We start from the raw sequence: 15,008 nt of genomic DNA, 5'->3' as shown, positions 1-15,008 counted from the left end.
ATAGTCATAGGTTCACAGGTAACGTGTGTGGGCCTTGCAAGGCAAATACCTAAATAATTATATAAATTATCTACCAGAACAAAGGCACTAACTCTGATTGGGAACACCAGCTTGTCTGAATGCCAGTGCGTGAAGGCTTCGAGGGAAATGGTAGCGGACAGCTTAGCTCGAGGATATACAAAAGGAGTGCCTGATCTCCCAGATCGCATCCCTACCTCAACCTATAGCAAGCAACTTCAATCAGTAAGACAGCAAATGATCTTTTCCACTTCACACCCCAGACTAATGGCACAGGAGGCTGGGGACTGGAGGAAACTTCAAACACCTTCCCAAACTTACTCAGCTACTGCTTGATCTTTCCAAGTACGAAAAGATTTGTCTACACTGTGGGGACACTGACTATATTCCACACTACTTGAGCCTGCACCGGAGACAAAACCCCTAGAACTAGGCTTAACTAAGGCCGAGGAACAGAGAGGGGCAAGAGTCAACTGGTCACCCAAGCAAGGGCAGCGGCCAAAGTGACTTAGGCACTGCACTGAGGTCACTGCCTTTCAGTGTATCGCTCTCCTATTTTAGATATTTTTAACGATCAGGTCACCCAAACTGCCTTGCATATTTTCGGCGAAAATTCGTTTAGCGTGGTAGAGTAGGGCTATATTGCAGGCAGTAAAGTGCAAGGCTTGCTTCACCTAACCAGTGCAGAGAGGCAAGAGTCCTCGTGAGCACAATATGACACACCTTTCGCTCTGCACGATCTATTTAATCTCTGACAAAGGGCGCTGGCGAACCTGACCACGTTTTCTCGCTTGAAGGCAGCTAGTAGACTCTGGAACCACGCATGCATTTGCAAGGACCTAGAAGATGCTAGCACTGCACCCAATTATTGTCCAGCAGTTATTATCTACCTGAGTCCTTGCTCGAGGAAGCTTTGTTCGCAAAAACGTACCATGCAGCGAACTCCTCCCTCATTATCTCCTTACCTTTTGGCCAAGCAGTTTTCCTGCCACATGCTGAAGGCATAAATTTTGCAAAATGTATGCACTTCTTTTGATTTTAATCGCTTTCCAAATTTAGTAATCATGGTACTGGCCTTTAGGACTGTGCAAACACAAAGCTTTTTTTTTTTTTTTTTTGCTGAATGCAAACAAAATATTCAAACATAGCGCACAGTTAGAATCGTGAGTAGACCTTAAGTTGTATGAAGATTTTCAACTAGTTTCTGCAACTGCAACTGTTTTAAAGCAACATTATAAAATCACATTGCCATTATCAGTTGCGAGAAGCAAAGCACACAAGTGTAATCCACAGTTTGAGCGAAACAAATAATTAACAAAAAATCAAGAATCCTGAAGAAAGAAAATTTATTTCTTCATCCCAAAGACAACACAATCACGCCACAGAAAGAATGGCTTTCTACGAAAACTAAATTTCTTTTTACATATTACTTCTAAGCTACTTATTCGACACCTGTAGAGTGGGCATTGCTGACTGACTAGGTTCCCACACTGACTAGGTTCCCAAGACTTGCAGCAAAGCCTATAAATGAGTATTTCTATCATGAAGCTTTCATGAATCATTTAGACCACACAATAAAACATTGTGAATAATTGAAGTGTACATGCCAGGAATGTCGGATGTGCTTGCCTCAACGCTAAAAATATTTATGAAAGTATAGCAAAAAGGTCGAGAAAATATTGATCTAAAGTAATTCCAGTTATCACAATTAAAAATGCAGACGTCTCAATAAAATCAATGATTAGATATGTAGTAAAATTATTAGCTCAAAATAAGATGCTGCTACTCTACAATGAAACAAGCTTACTGCACTCAGCACCAGCCACACTGAATCAAGCATGCAAAGTTGGTTTTTTTTTTTCACAGCGTTTTACACTCCACCGTAGTGTCTGCATTTTCCTTTACCCAGGGATGATCCAGCACTTCATCCAAGGAAATGCGGTCTTTCGCAAGTGGCTTGAGTAGCTGTATCAGGAAAAGAACGAAAGTAAACAAGCACAGTAAAAAAAAAAAAAAAAAAAAAAAAAAAAAAAAAACAAGCATACACGCTAGACATACATCATACGTCAGACATGGCCAAACAAATAAGTGTTAAGCTCAGTTTGGCATTTGACATGCTTGCCCAAACTCCAAGTACCAGAGAAGGCATAAACAGCAATATTGTTTGTGCATCTAGCAGATTATCATAGTACTGCAAGACATAGTACAATAAAATCTGCGAAATGTGACCAACTATAGTTTTACCTAATCGGCGCAGAATCCTCAAAAACTACAGCTTTTGCAATACAGTTTTTTCAGACCATGGACATTGAAAGTTATTTTAGCAAGGACACTCTCTCCAAGGTACAGTACACTAGCTTTGGTTTTGCCTCAAGGCACTTTCCAGGTTTTTAAATAGTTATTCTGCCTCAAAAACAAAAAGGTAACCCAAACCTGGTGACGTAATCTAATATAAAAGGTAACATGAACCTGGTGATGGTAAATGAAAAAAAAAAGAGACATAAAGAAAATAAATTTGAAAAAAAAATCACTTTTTATCTTACATGTTCAACAGTGCAGTCCATATCAGTTTAATTGTGGTCTTATGCATTCTCGTCTCGTTTCTCCCACTTGCAACTAGGTGGCATTGCTTAACAGCAAGCTATAAAGTTATTAATACATAGTAACTCTAGCAAACTGCGCTGTTGGATACGAGCTCCACCGTTGGAGCAAATGCTGCTATTTGTCGATCTCATACCGCAGAGGAGATCATGCGACTCATCTTACATCAGGAGCAGAGGGTGCTCGAAACAATTCATGCATTTTAAAAAGCACGAGTTATATTATTCTATTTTTTTCTGTCCGCGTATCATATCTACTTGCCTAATTATTGTCACACTTTTATATTCCCCCATAATATATAAAAACTTGGGGGATGCACTTACTGCGAAGAATAAACACTCAGAAAAATTGTACATTTTGACAGCCAAATTAATAGGTGAAGCCATTATGCGAGTAAGTACGGTGTTTTCCACCCAGTACAAAAGCACTCCTGAATCAGAGATTAGTCCCTGGGTTATATGCACCACTGGCAAGAGCACAACTTTCAGTGCACCTAATTTCCCAGTTGCAGTTTTGCGAGTTCTGTGACATCTCTAGATAATGGGACAGTTTTACCTGCCAGCATACTGACCAGTAAAATTATCTCCTTTCCACTCATCACTTACCAAAAAGAAATAGTTAGAATTACTCCCTTATAAAATTTATACATTGCTAAAATCTACATTACCAATCTTATTTCCTTGTTTCTGTATTCCTTCTAGTCCTCCATTTCAAACCATTGGTCCTATCGCTGTTACACAATTGATACTAAGGTGTAAGTATGCGCACGTGCAGAACAACCATACATGTTCTCAATTTATATACATAATCTTATATAAAAATTATGTGCTCTTCATTTAGTATCGTTTTCTCAAGAAAAGTTTCGCTTGCTTGGTCCCAGTCTCTCCGTCATAAATTGCAAGTTGTCGCATGAATGGGGCAGACAATGTGTATCCCAACCGCAGCCTCAAAAAATGGAACAGAAAAATGTCCCTTTCGTGTAAAGGCCATATCGTATCATGTTAGAAAAAAAAATTGTGGCCTTATATGAATGCATATAGCATGTCTTTTTTTTTTTTTTTCATGAAACTATTCTTCAGAAATTGTGTCCTCAGCCTAATGCCTTGTTCTTCTTCGCCCCCTTAACTGTCTCGCTGCAGTTATTTTCCTACTGCTCCTCCCTCCCTGCCATGTTTTTTTTTTTTTTTTTGCATGTCATCTCCACGCAAACTTAATGCTAATAATACACAACCATGCCCTGCAAGGCAAATGAACATTTTTTATTCCTCTCGTTGCGTTTCCTCATCTTCATCAGATTAAATCATTAATTCTTAGGTAGCTGAGGCGTTCCCTAGAAGTTGTGTTTAACAAAGGAAAAAACAGCGCTAAATGTTAGAATACACAGAAAGACGAACGGGACAGGCGCTGACGCCAACTACATCAAAAGAATTTTTTGTGGAAAACACAATGTGGTTAGTGGTTAAACACAATGTCACACCAACTAGCCCACCAAGAGATACTGATTTCCTAGAAGTATACGATTGAAAACACATATAGCTGAGCTGAGACATCGTTTTCACTTTCACATCAGAATTAATCAATAGCTTCCGTAATTAGTTGTCTGTCAAAGCGTGGACGCACCTGGCACGTGGACTCACCGCAAATTCGCTGCTGAGATTTGGAAGTGACACGGTGATGATGATAATGACAATGCAGATGTACAAGCATCCACTCTATCTGCTGTCTAAATCTTACCCAACAATTTGTATGTTTATGTTGCCTCTCCGAAGACCAAGACATGGCCACACTATTTCTTTCCCTATACATCATCAACCAACCATCAAGAAAGGATGTAAGAAGTGGCACAAACCAAAAGGCGATAGAGTGGTTGTTTTTGCAGAAAATACTTGCAGCATGGAAACCAAGCGAACGTTTTGCGTGTCTTATCAACCAGCACAGCACAGATGCAGCTTTCAGCCATTACCCTAACATAATTTGACGCAATCTCCGCCACTTACTTTTCTGATGATGTCGCGCGCCCAGAGGCTGACATGGCGCGGGAACCGAACCTGCGCTTTCCGAATGTTCTCGTTTGTTTCTTTCTCAGTGTTGGCCATAAATGGTGTCTGGCCCACTAGGAGCTCGTAGATGAGAATTCCCAGGCTCCAGTGGTCGACCCTCTCATCATACGGGGATTTGTTGATCATCTCTGGCGACAGGTAGACTGGCGTACCGCAGAATGTCACTCGTCTGAAGAGTGCATTGCAAAACGCAGCAATTGAGTGCGAATTTTCGACTGACACTTTTCGCTATCTGCTGCCTTTTCATGCAGCTGCAGACCCTCCCCTCCCCCCCCCCCCCTCGAGTCATTTTAGTGGACACAAATATAAAGGGGCACTGCAAATAAATTGAAGCTAATTATAGTGCTCTGCCGGAAAATGGTTAGCTTGTAGTTCATTTCAACCTCTGAGGTTCTTAAATCTAATTTTTCCCTCAATTAGCGTCTTTTGTGGCGTAGGAAACGATCATTACTTGGAACGAAAACAGAATTAAGCTGCCTTTAATCCCTTTCTAAATAGCATGCCTGACTAACAAGAGGCGATTGAGAAAAGAAATAGACTTGTCACGCAATAACCAGCAGCTCACAAAACAACACCGATATTCAGGGCTTGGTTACACGGAAACTGAAGGCGTGCCATCCACACAGGGTGGAAACCGTGCTGAAATTCCCCAAGGCGCTGGCGACGAAGTTATTTCCTCATTGACAATGATCTGACATCGAACTAATGCACCGCGCTCCAGAAAAAAAAAAAAAGTGAAAAGGGTTTTTTTTTTTTTTTTTTAGCATCATGGAAAAGATGACCAGGTCGCACAAAGACTGAAACCCACGCCTGTAAGAGTAAAGGTTTCCTTGCTCCACGAAGCAAGCCCCTTTTCATCAATGATCATTTTATGCTGGAAAAAACATCTCTTTTGTAAGGCCCTCACCCTAAAAAAAGAACAGGGGGCTTATTTCTTACAGGTCGACCATTGTCATGCAGAAGGGCACCTTACAGTAATGTGTAGTATATTTCTAGCGTCAGCAACCTTGGCATCTTCAATTAAACCAGTACCCAAAACAGTCATTTCTTTGTAATAAAAACACTATAAGTGGGTCCACCTTACTTTCATCATGATACGGTAATGTTTGCCTTGAACTTAATAATGTCCTGACTCACCATAAATCATATCGGCAATTACCCTCGCCTTCAATCGTCTTTTATGCAATATTTTTCCTCCAGAAAGCAAGCATAACAAAAGAGATTCCATTGTTAAAAAGGATGACAGGAACAATTCAGTTAATTACAGAATGATTACCGGCATTTTCAATGACTGAAATGATTGCTTTTTTTTTTTAAGTGCCTTAAAAAAAGTAGCTCAGATACACATGTTGTCGTCTTATGAGAGCCGTACTATAACTACAGAATCACTGCATGACTTTAAAAAAAACCTCTCTACTGAAACTGCCCTTTAGCCCACCTCAAAATTTATTGTGCATAATTCTGAAGACTGGCATTGTCATATTCTTCTGGTTCCAGTCAAGCTACTCTTGTTTAAATCTCTATTCATGCCCCACTACATTACCGTCGCCTTATATGAGGCATATTCACATCAATTAGCCTTCAGATACTGTCTACGACAACAAAAAAAAAAAAAAAAAAGCTCTTCGAGAGATATTTGATTAACCCCGGGTGTAAGCTGCATAAGACCTTTCAGCATTGCTAACAAACATTTTTTTCTCTGAATTACTTACGCCTGTTTGGCTTTACAAACAAGGAAAAGAGGAATCATTCTCTTAACTAATCTAGTGGAATTTGTAATGATCGTATCAACCTACTATCAGCGTTGGACAGAGCTGTATTTTAAAACGACTGCTTGATGTATCCCGCTATGCTGAAAACCTAGTGTTTCCCCATCGGCTTCCGGAATCCTGTCCCGAAAATCCTGATTAGTCCACAGAGTAGTGGCATCACAACCACATGACCACACACAGAAATCTCAAGACACCCCACAACGCTCACGTAATACACAATGTTCCGCTTGGAACCAGAATAAATAAACATGCAGCGAAAATTAAACATCGCTGCATGGCTCAAATGATTTAACTTCGTAGTTTACTTAAAGAAAAACAAGAATTATCAGTTTCAGGCCAGATTCAAACCCACATTTGGTTTGTAAGCGTGTAATAATAATAAAAATAATTGGTTGATGGGAAGGAAAAGGCGCACTATCTGTCGCACTTGCTCTGTGGACACCTGAACCGCGCCGTAAGGGAAGGGGAAGGTGGTAGTAAAAGTGGAAAGAGAGAAAAGTGGAGCCGTAGTGGAGGTCTACGGAGTAATTTTGACCACCTGGGGATCTTTAACGTGCGCTGACATCGCACAGCACACGGACGCCACTTCGTTTCGCCTCCATCGAAACGGAGCCGTCGTGGTCGGGTTCGAACCCACATTTGGTTGTACACACTTGTACGGCTTGGGAACAAGCAGGTATATAGGTGTATGCTGCGTGGTTTTTAAAGTACAGTTCCATCTTACTATAGTGTATACACTAGCAAGGAGTATGCGTGTGATTACAGAGGATCACAGGCTGCTGTCACGTCGTACATTTAAGGTGGAACTTGTCTCCCTATTTTTCATACCCACCCCACAAAGTAACTACGGTATACTGAATGGCTGTGTTATTTGCTCAGAAATAAACAGACTAACTGCTAATGGTCTTGAAATTGTCTACTATTCGAAGGCCAATTATACAGAACTCTGTAGTACTTTACTCCTCTCCTTTTTTTAATCACAGGACCTTCCTTGTTCGCATGACATTATTCCTTTTGTGGTGTGAACTTGAATATAAGCGTAGGTTTCACAGACACTACTGATACGCATTATATATGACAGTTTCAAGCTTTTACCACAATACTTGTACTGCCGAGTTTTTCTTGCTCTATGCACAGACGTTTTTGAGCTCGAAAGACTGATTAACGTTGTGCCATTATTGTTTGCGACCACTGGCTGGTTGCGCTCACTTATGCGATTTCTTTACCTGCTTGTAAATTAATTGGTTTGGTCTGGAAGATTGAAGACTGGTTTGATTTGATTTTACCGTCCATTTCCGTGATTTTTTGCATACCTGGCAGGCAGGAGGAAACGAAAACGAGGCAAGAAACGCGAGTTTCTTTCACACCTTGCATAATTCAGACGACAGGTCCCTCAAGGTTTACAAAAGGCAAGAGTTTATCATTCTATATATCTGTGTCATATCTGTCTTTCACTAAGCTGAATTCCACAATTTTAAAACCGTGACCGAACCGGATTAGACCTAGTATGCTGAAAAAGCTAGGTAACGTAATCTTCACAACTGACGAAATATTCACGCTGGTGTATAGGGCATAACATAGCCTCAATGCATGCAATCAACCCCGGACGCCATGTAAAAGCTCTCCAGAGCCATGTAATCTAGTATACAATAAATTCTTTAAATAATATGTGCGCCCACCTGGATGAGGATGAACGAACTGACCAGCCAAAGTCGGCCATCTTGATTTCTCCATTGAAGCCCAGCAGCAAATTTTCTGGTTTAATGTCTCGGTGGATAACGTTATGGCTGTGGCACAGCTTGAGTGCAAGGCACAGCTGGTAGGTATACTGCATGAGGGAGAGCACATTGTTGATGCAAATGATGTTACCAGACAGATGTGTTAAGCCTAAAAATGGCTACCTTTTCTGTCAAACCATCTTTTTGATGCACGCGACAAAATGAGTGTCAGCACCATCTGTTCATTATCGCATTCAAGTTTGGTATATAGCGTAAAACCCACTTAAAACAATACCCGTTTTAACAATATATCGTATATAAACGGGCAGCCGCTGCACCGTCAGATTTGCTCTGTGTTCTGTGGTAAAATAAACTGCTTATTACATTGGTGTCATATTATATTATCGGTTATAACAATCAAATGGGGTCACCGAAAGTCAACAAAGACGTGGAAACCCGGCGATAACGAAAACACGCGCTCACGCGGAGACGCCGACAACGCCGACCACGTGACAATGGAAAAAAAAAAAAAAAAAAAAAAAAAAACAGAAAAAAAATCGGGACAGAGCGCGTCAAGCCTTTGCGTTGGTCGGGTGGGCCGGGGAAGCTTGCATGCCACGTAGACGCGGAGGAGGACAGAGCGCTCCTCACCTCCTCCGTCACCTCCGTCACGCCGGAGTTTGACGGAGGAGGGGAGTAGCTCAAATATTTAGGAGAATCCCCCAAGGTTCGGGAGTAATTACTCATTGGCATCCACCCAAGCACAGCCAACGGCTACGAAGAAAAGCTATACAGCTTCCTCAGAAACTTCGTAGTTACAGAAATATTCGTCCTAAATGGTGCCAGTTAATGGTGCCAGGGAAAGCTTTAAGCGCTCCCCTCAAGACCGCCCATTACCTAAGAAGCTCGCGTCCTCTCTACCTCTGCACGGTAGAGGAGTCCATTCTGAGGGTGCGCTGACCGTGGTGTGCTGCACTAACTTTCCCTATCTGTGTTGTCCAAGCCCCCGCTTCGCGGTTTCACATGTTTTATGGCAAGCGTGCAGCAGCGTTCGTGCACGTGTCTATAGCGTGGTTCTCCTAGTGTGCCATCATCGTTGCCACGATTTTGTTGGCCCAGGATTTTCCGTGAACAGCAATGGAGGATTGTCCAAGAACGCCTGAAGAACTCGCTCCTGATGGCAGCGCAGTTCATTTTTGAAGCATGCATGACAAAAGTAAGCTCCTCCACCATCATGAACTGCTTCGAGAACACGAGCTTCGCTGGGGATGCCGGCGACGCAGAAGGTCGCAAAGCTCCTGTTGACTCAGCGATGACCGAACCTTGGCCCACAGTGATCGGTTGTGACAGCGACGCGTCGGGACTTGAGGAATTTTTACATGCCGCCGATACAGTATAGAGACAGATAAAGAGCTGACAAGCAAGGCTATCGTCGCGGCAATCACTGGCGCGGAGGACGGTGACGGTAGCGACGACGACGAACTGGAAACTGTGCAGGTGGCTTTGAGAATTATCGACTCTGCAGGACTTTGTCTTTACTAAGAACCTTCCACTGCACTATGTTCAGCAGTTCAATGACCTGCAGAAAGATATCGGCCAGATTGCCATAAAACAGACAGCGCTTACGGATTACGGGTTTCTTACCGCTACGAAATAAAAAGTGTAAGCCACCTCGTCTTTTTTAAATGTGTAGTTTATAATGTTTTCTTTGTTTTTTCGGCCTAACCCGGTTGCAACAATGATATTTCCAAAATGCTTCAATATTGTTATAAGTGGGTTTGACTGTAGTTTCGTTTCCACAAAATGAGCCCCATGTCTTTTTAATAAAGTTTTATGTTATTATATGTTATTTTATGTTTGATGTTATATGTGCCATATATTTAATGCTGAACACTCCACCCAGCCTTCACCAAACTCTATGAAGTCGGACATTCCCAAATAAAAATAGCTGCTTGGACAGTTATTTTGTTACATTCCTACATATGGTGGCCACGTGCGGTGTGGTCTTATCTGGTGGTATAAATGCAGAATGTCTTTGTAGGTTTTGTCTGAAAGTCATGAAGTGGTAAACAAACTCTATTGCATTGGAAAGGCAGCTAGGCATGCTCGCACCCTTTGGGACAGGTAAGACAAAGCCATTTTGTAAGTATTTAAAAAGGTAACTTAATTTCATGCTTCCACGAAGAGTTGCTCTGGCTGCCCACAGATGATTGTACAGTAGCACGCAAAAATAAGGATCACTTAAGGATTAATCTAGCCTGGTTACTCTGCTCAAACACTGCTTATTTTTGCAAGAAGGCTGTTACAGAAGATTTCTCTTTCCTGCACTGACTTTTTTTTTTTTTCTTGCGGACTAAGAAGTGGCAGATAAAGTTTTTAGCGTGAATATTGTCAAGTTGCATGAGATCCCACTGTCAGGTAGCTTGGCGCATAAGGGGATGCCGATAAAAGTTTTGGGGTTTTAGTGAAGAAAATGGGTTGTAGAGGAATGACATTCATCAGTGACACACCTCATTCTCCTCAAAGGTGAATGCAATTCAGACATTGGCTCTGAAACTTGTACACCCATCAGGAAAGAGGACTGTGGTTATGTTTCAGCCCATCTAACAGCCCCTACGACATCGTCAGTGCCCTTTGAGTGTTTGTTTAGATTGGGTCTAGATTGGGTGACAAGTACAGTGAACCAAGCTTACACAAACTCGCTTCATCTGCTTTAAAAAAGTGGCCTGAGAAGTCACCACGCATTCATGCTTCCGGTCAGCATTAAGGTGTTTAAAGCCCTGCTTTCCAGAAACCTTCTTCATGTCTATAGAACATCATTTATAGCATGTAACCCTTTTTGTGAAATGCTTAGGGCCTGTGCCCATGCAGTTAGCATAAATTTTTCCGTTTTCCAGAACCTTTTCATGAATGGTGTCCACATTGTCTGACGTGTGACATCAACCTTTTGTCCCGTCGTGCTAGGATCACTTTCGGTATCCCATCCGCGTTGCCGGTTTGTGGTATCTTCAGAATTAATCTATAAGGACGACACTAAGTGAAAGCAACCGAACTGGTTTATTCTGTCGCATCTGCATATACGTACTCCGGTCGCGGCAGTACGCCGTTTCTTTTGTCTTCGTTCCTATGTGTGCGTCCGCTTCCCTGTTTACAAGTGGCTGGGCCGTTTCGCGCATATGCTCGGCGGGGCTTCCCTGGTTGAACTCTACCTCTGCCGAGCATGTAGCGTCATCTATTATTGGCGCAAAACACTGCAGTGCCAACATCTGTTTTTGACTGCTCTTTAGGTTTTGTTTCGTTATGTGCGGTTTATAACGTCCGAAACTGCACATGGGTGGGTTATGAGACACGCCGTAGTGAAGGGCTCCACATTATTTTTGACCACCTGAAGTTCTTTAGCATGCTCTCTCATCACAATGAACATGACCATTTTTGCATTTCGCTTCCACTAATATGCAACCTCCACAGCTGAGATTCAATGGGCGCAGCAAATGAACACGACACCATGACAGATACATTTTCAGCACATTTGAAGTGTATGAAGTGCGTTTTCAGCACATTCCCCTTAATACATTCAGTTGTGAGCCAGCACTGTTATGTTTCACCCTTCCTTCATCCGTCACCAGTGCTGAGATTTTCCAACTCAAAATTCCGAGCCAGCTAGCCTAATTGTAACTAATTAGCCTTTCTCGTGTGCCCCTTGTACTTAACCAACTGGAAGTCACTGCAACAGGATTGCCACAGACAGAGGAACAAGCCACGTCATTGACCAATGCTGTGGAAAAAGTTAGAACTGATGCTTGGGCGAGTTGGTATGCCATTTTTTATGAAGAACAGCGGTACTTGGACAAGGAGGGAAGGAAGACATACACAGACAAGCGCTGACTTTCAACTGATGTTTATTGCTCAGAACGTGGTAATATGTATATCAGGCTCCAAACAACAAACGAAAACAAAGAAGCGATACACATTTGATTATGCACTGGAAAACACGTGAGATGCCACCACGTCACTTCCCTGTAGCTAGATACCTTATTTCCTTGGCTGACAACGCCAAGGACGGGCTGCTGACACAGGCGTCATTTGACCAAGCAATTTGTGCGGCTTCAATAATTTCACGATGCCTATTCCCGATGCCTATTTAACACTATTGTTTGTTTGTTTTTTGGAAATATGGCCGGCAGTCTTTACTGATACAATCTCTGTAAAGGATGCCGAGATGCCCTTTAACGGAGTTCAAAACATTGTTATTGTGTTCTCTTAGGCACTCGTTAAGGCATCTGCCCGTCTGGCCGACGTACTGTTTGCCGCAAGATAATGGGATGGACAAGATAACACCATCTTTGCATGCAACAAATTGATTTTCATGTTTTATAGCGCACTTTTCTAGTATATATATAGATACAGCGCATCCACGCTGAATCTATAGATTATGAATAGATTACCACGTTCCGAGCAATAAACATCAGTTGAAAGTCAGCGCCTGTCCGTGTATGTCTTCCTTCCGTCCTTGTCCAAGTATCGCTGTTCTTCAAAACTGTGGAAAAGGGCAAGGGTAAGGCAGAACAGAGCACTCACCGTGGCGGCCTGTTTTTCAGTGAATCGCCCCACTTCACACAGTCGACGGTACAGCTCCCCCTCAGGAGCATACTCCAGGATCAAGTACACACGCTTCTCATCATGGAACCAATTGTATAAGCACAGGATGTTAGGGTGCCTGCAAAGGAAGGCACAAAGACACCGAGGAGGAACTACGAGTCGGTAACTAGCAGTCAATCGCAGAGCACATGGTACGGTCTTTGTTAGCTTACACTGAAAAGTACACATAATTTTATATGTGGAGAGGTGGCTTTTATATACAATCATCATCCCCAGCCAGGTTATATCCATTGCAGAGTGAAGGCCTCTCCCATATTCCTCCAATTAACCTGGTCCTGTGCTAGTTGCATCTACTCGACTCCTGCAAACCTCTTGAGCTCATCCGCATACCTGATTTTCTGTCGCTTCCTGGTACACTTTCGTTCCCTTGTAATCCAATTTGTTACCCTTGGCAGCCACCAGTAATCCTCTCTTCGTGCTACATGTCCTGCCCATGTCCATTTCTTCCTCTTCTTGATTTCAACTAGAATGTCATTAACATGAGTTATTTCTCGCCCACTCTGCCCGCTTCCTATCTCAGAGCTCACACCTACCATTTTCCGTCCCGTAGTTCTTTGCGTTGTCTTCAACTTAAATAGAGCCCTTTTTATTCGACTCCATGGTTCAGCCCCACAGGTGAATGCAAGTAGATGCCACTGTTAAAAATTCTTCTCTCTTCGATGATAATGGTAAGCTGCTAGTCATAATATCCGAGTACTTACCAAATGAACTCCATCCTAACCTTGCTCCCTTAGCTAGAAATATATGAATATAGTGTGAAGATGGCCCCTTCGCTGGACGCTGACGAAGAAGAAGCAGTCTGTGGAACTGCTATCGCGCAGATCGTTTGCTGGTCTTGATCGCACCACACCGCTTCATTAAACCTTCTTCCACAATAGTTATGAATTGAAATAATTCTGCCAGGTGTCCTGGCTAGTCTGAGCCAAATATTAAACATGTACTACGGCTAGTTAGGTGAAAGCGACTTTAACCATGCTGTCGACCGCTCTTTGTAGTAACATAATGTTATTGTATTTTGTTCAATGGAGTATACTTTGAAAACTTACTTTCACTTTTCTGAAAAAAATTTCATGGCCAAATTGTATGAAATCCCATGAAGCACCTTACACACGAATTTTGATGTGTGCCATAGATGAGCTTTTTACACATTGAAACAAAAAGAAGCCTTCTCTCTGCGAGAAAATGTCATGTGGCCTTGCACTTGGTCAGGGCAACATCAGCCCTCTCAAAAGCGCGATTCACGAACGTAGACATGTTCCCAAATCGTTTCCTTCCATTTTGTCAGCAGCACCCACTTAACCATTCTCACCCTTTCACATACGTGACACCATCGAACACGGTTATGTCCACACATTTTGCTTATGAGAGCACTGATGTCGCTCTGCACATGCACATTGTCGTACGTAATATATATATATATATATATATATATATATATATATATATATATATATATATATATATACATACATACAAGTGAAAAGTTGCTTCATACTGTTTCCAAGTTTATTTGTAGTCGACGTTTCGGCAGGAGCCCTGCCTTTAGCTGAGAGTCTTGAGAAAGGCAGGGCTCCTGCCGAAACGTCGACTACAAATAAACTTGGAAACAGTATGAAGCAATTTTTCACTTGTATGTAACCTCTAGCAACCAAGTACGTCTATTTACTTATACTATATATATATATATATATATATATATATATATATATATATATATATTTTTTTTTTTTTTCATCTTTCATGCGGTTTCTTTTCAACACAGGAAGACCTCTCTGTAGCATAGAACTGAATAGATTCAACGTTTTTGAGCTTGCTCTACAACATGGCACTGGAATTTTCACGGGCAATGCAAGAACGAAAAAGATTCTCGGTTTATTTGCGAATCAAATGAACAAAATACAAAAATGTTCCGGCTTATTAACATATATCGTCAGGAAAATGTTTGAAATGACATGCACCAAATATGCTAGTTTATTTTTTTAAAACCTTGGCTCCAGTTAGCTGAGACACCTGGTGGATGCGATTGTAAGTGCTAAAAAAAAAAAAAAACATCCTCAGAAGAGGACCCACAAATAAAGAAAAGAAATGGACATTTAAAGCATAGATAAAACATTCCAAGGCAGTCAGTCATGTATCTTTTTTAATCGCTACAACAAGCATTGATGCACTCAATTAGTTGC

General features: G+C 41.9%; 1 protein-coding gene across 2 annotated transcripts in view; it reads right to left on the bottom strand.

Moving 5' to 3' along the window:
* Positions 1–1,347: 1,347 nt before the first annotated feature.
* Positions 1,348–15,008, bottom strand: part of LOC146207959 (aurora kinase A-like) — a 28,567-nt gene continuing 14,906 nt past the window's right edge. For both annotated transcript variants that reach the window (XM_084587192.1, XM_084587194.1), the window contains 4 exons: positions 12,748–12,886; positions 8,131–8,279; positions 4,617–4,848; positions 1,348–1,983 (listed from right to left, as the gene is read on the bottom strand). In XM_084587192.1, coding sequence (XP_084443318.1) covers positions 1,879–1,983; positions 4,617–4,848; positions 8,131–8,279; positions 12,748–12,886 — 625 coding nt within the window. In that variant the 3' untranslated portion in view covers positions 1,348–1,878. The remainder of the gene's footprint in view (positions 1,984–4,616; positions 4,849–8,130; positions 8,280–12,747; positions 12,887–15,008) is intronic.

The sequence above is a fragment of the Amblyomma maculatum genome, chromosome 1 (genome assembly GCF_055883805.1).
Source record: "Amblyomma maculatum isolate TAMU_Amacu chromosome 1, ASM5588380v1, whole genome shotgun sequence".
Taxonomy (NCBI): domain Eukaryota; kingdom Metazoa; phylum Arthropoda; class Arachnida; order Ixodida; family Ixodidae; genus Amblyomma; species Amblyomma maculatum.
Note: the sequence above shows the minus strand (reverse complement) of the source record. Positions and strands in the feature narration are given on the sequence as shown.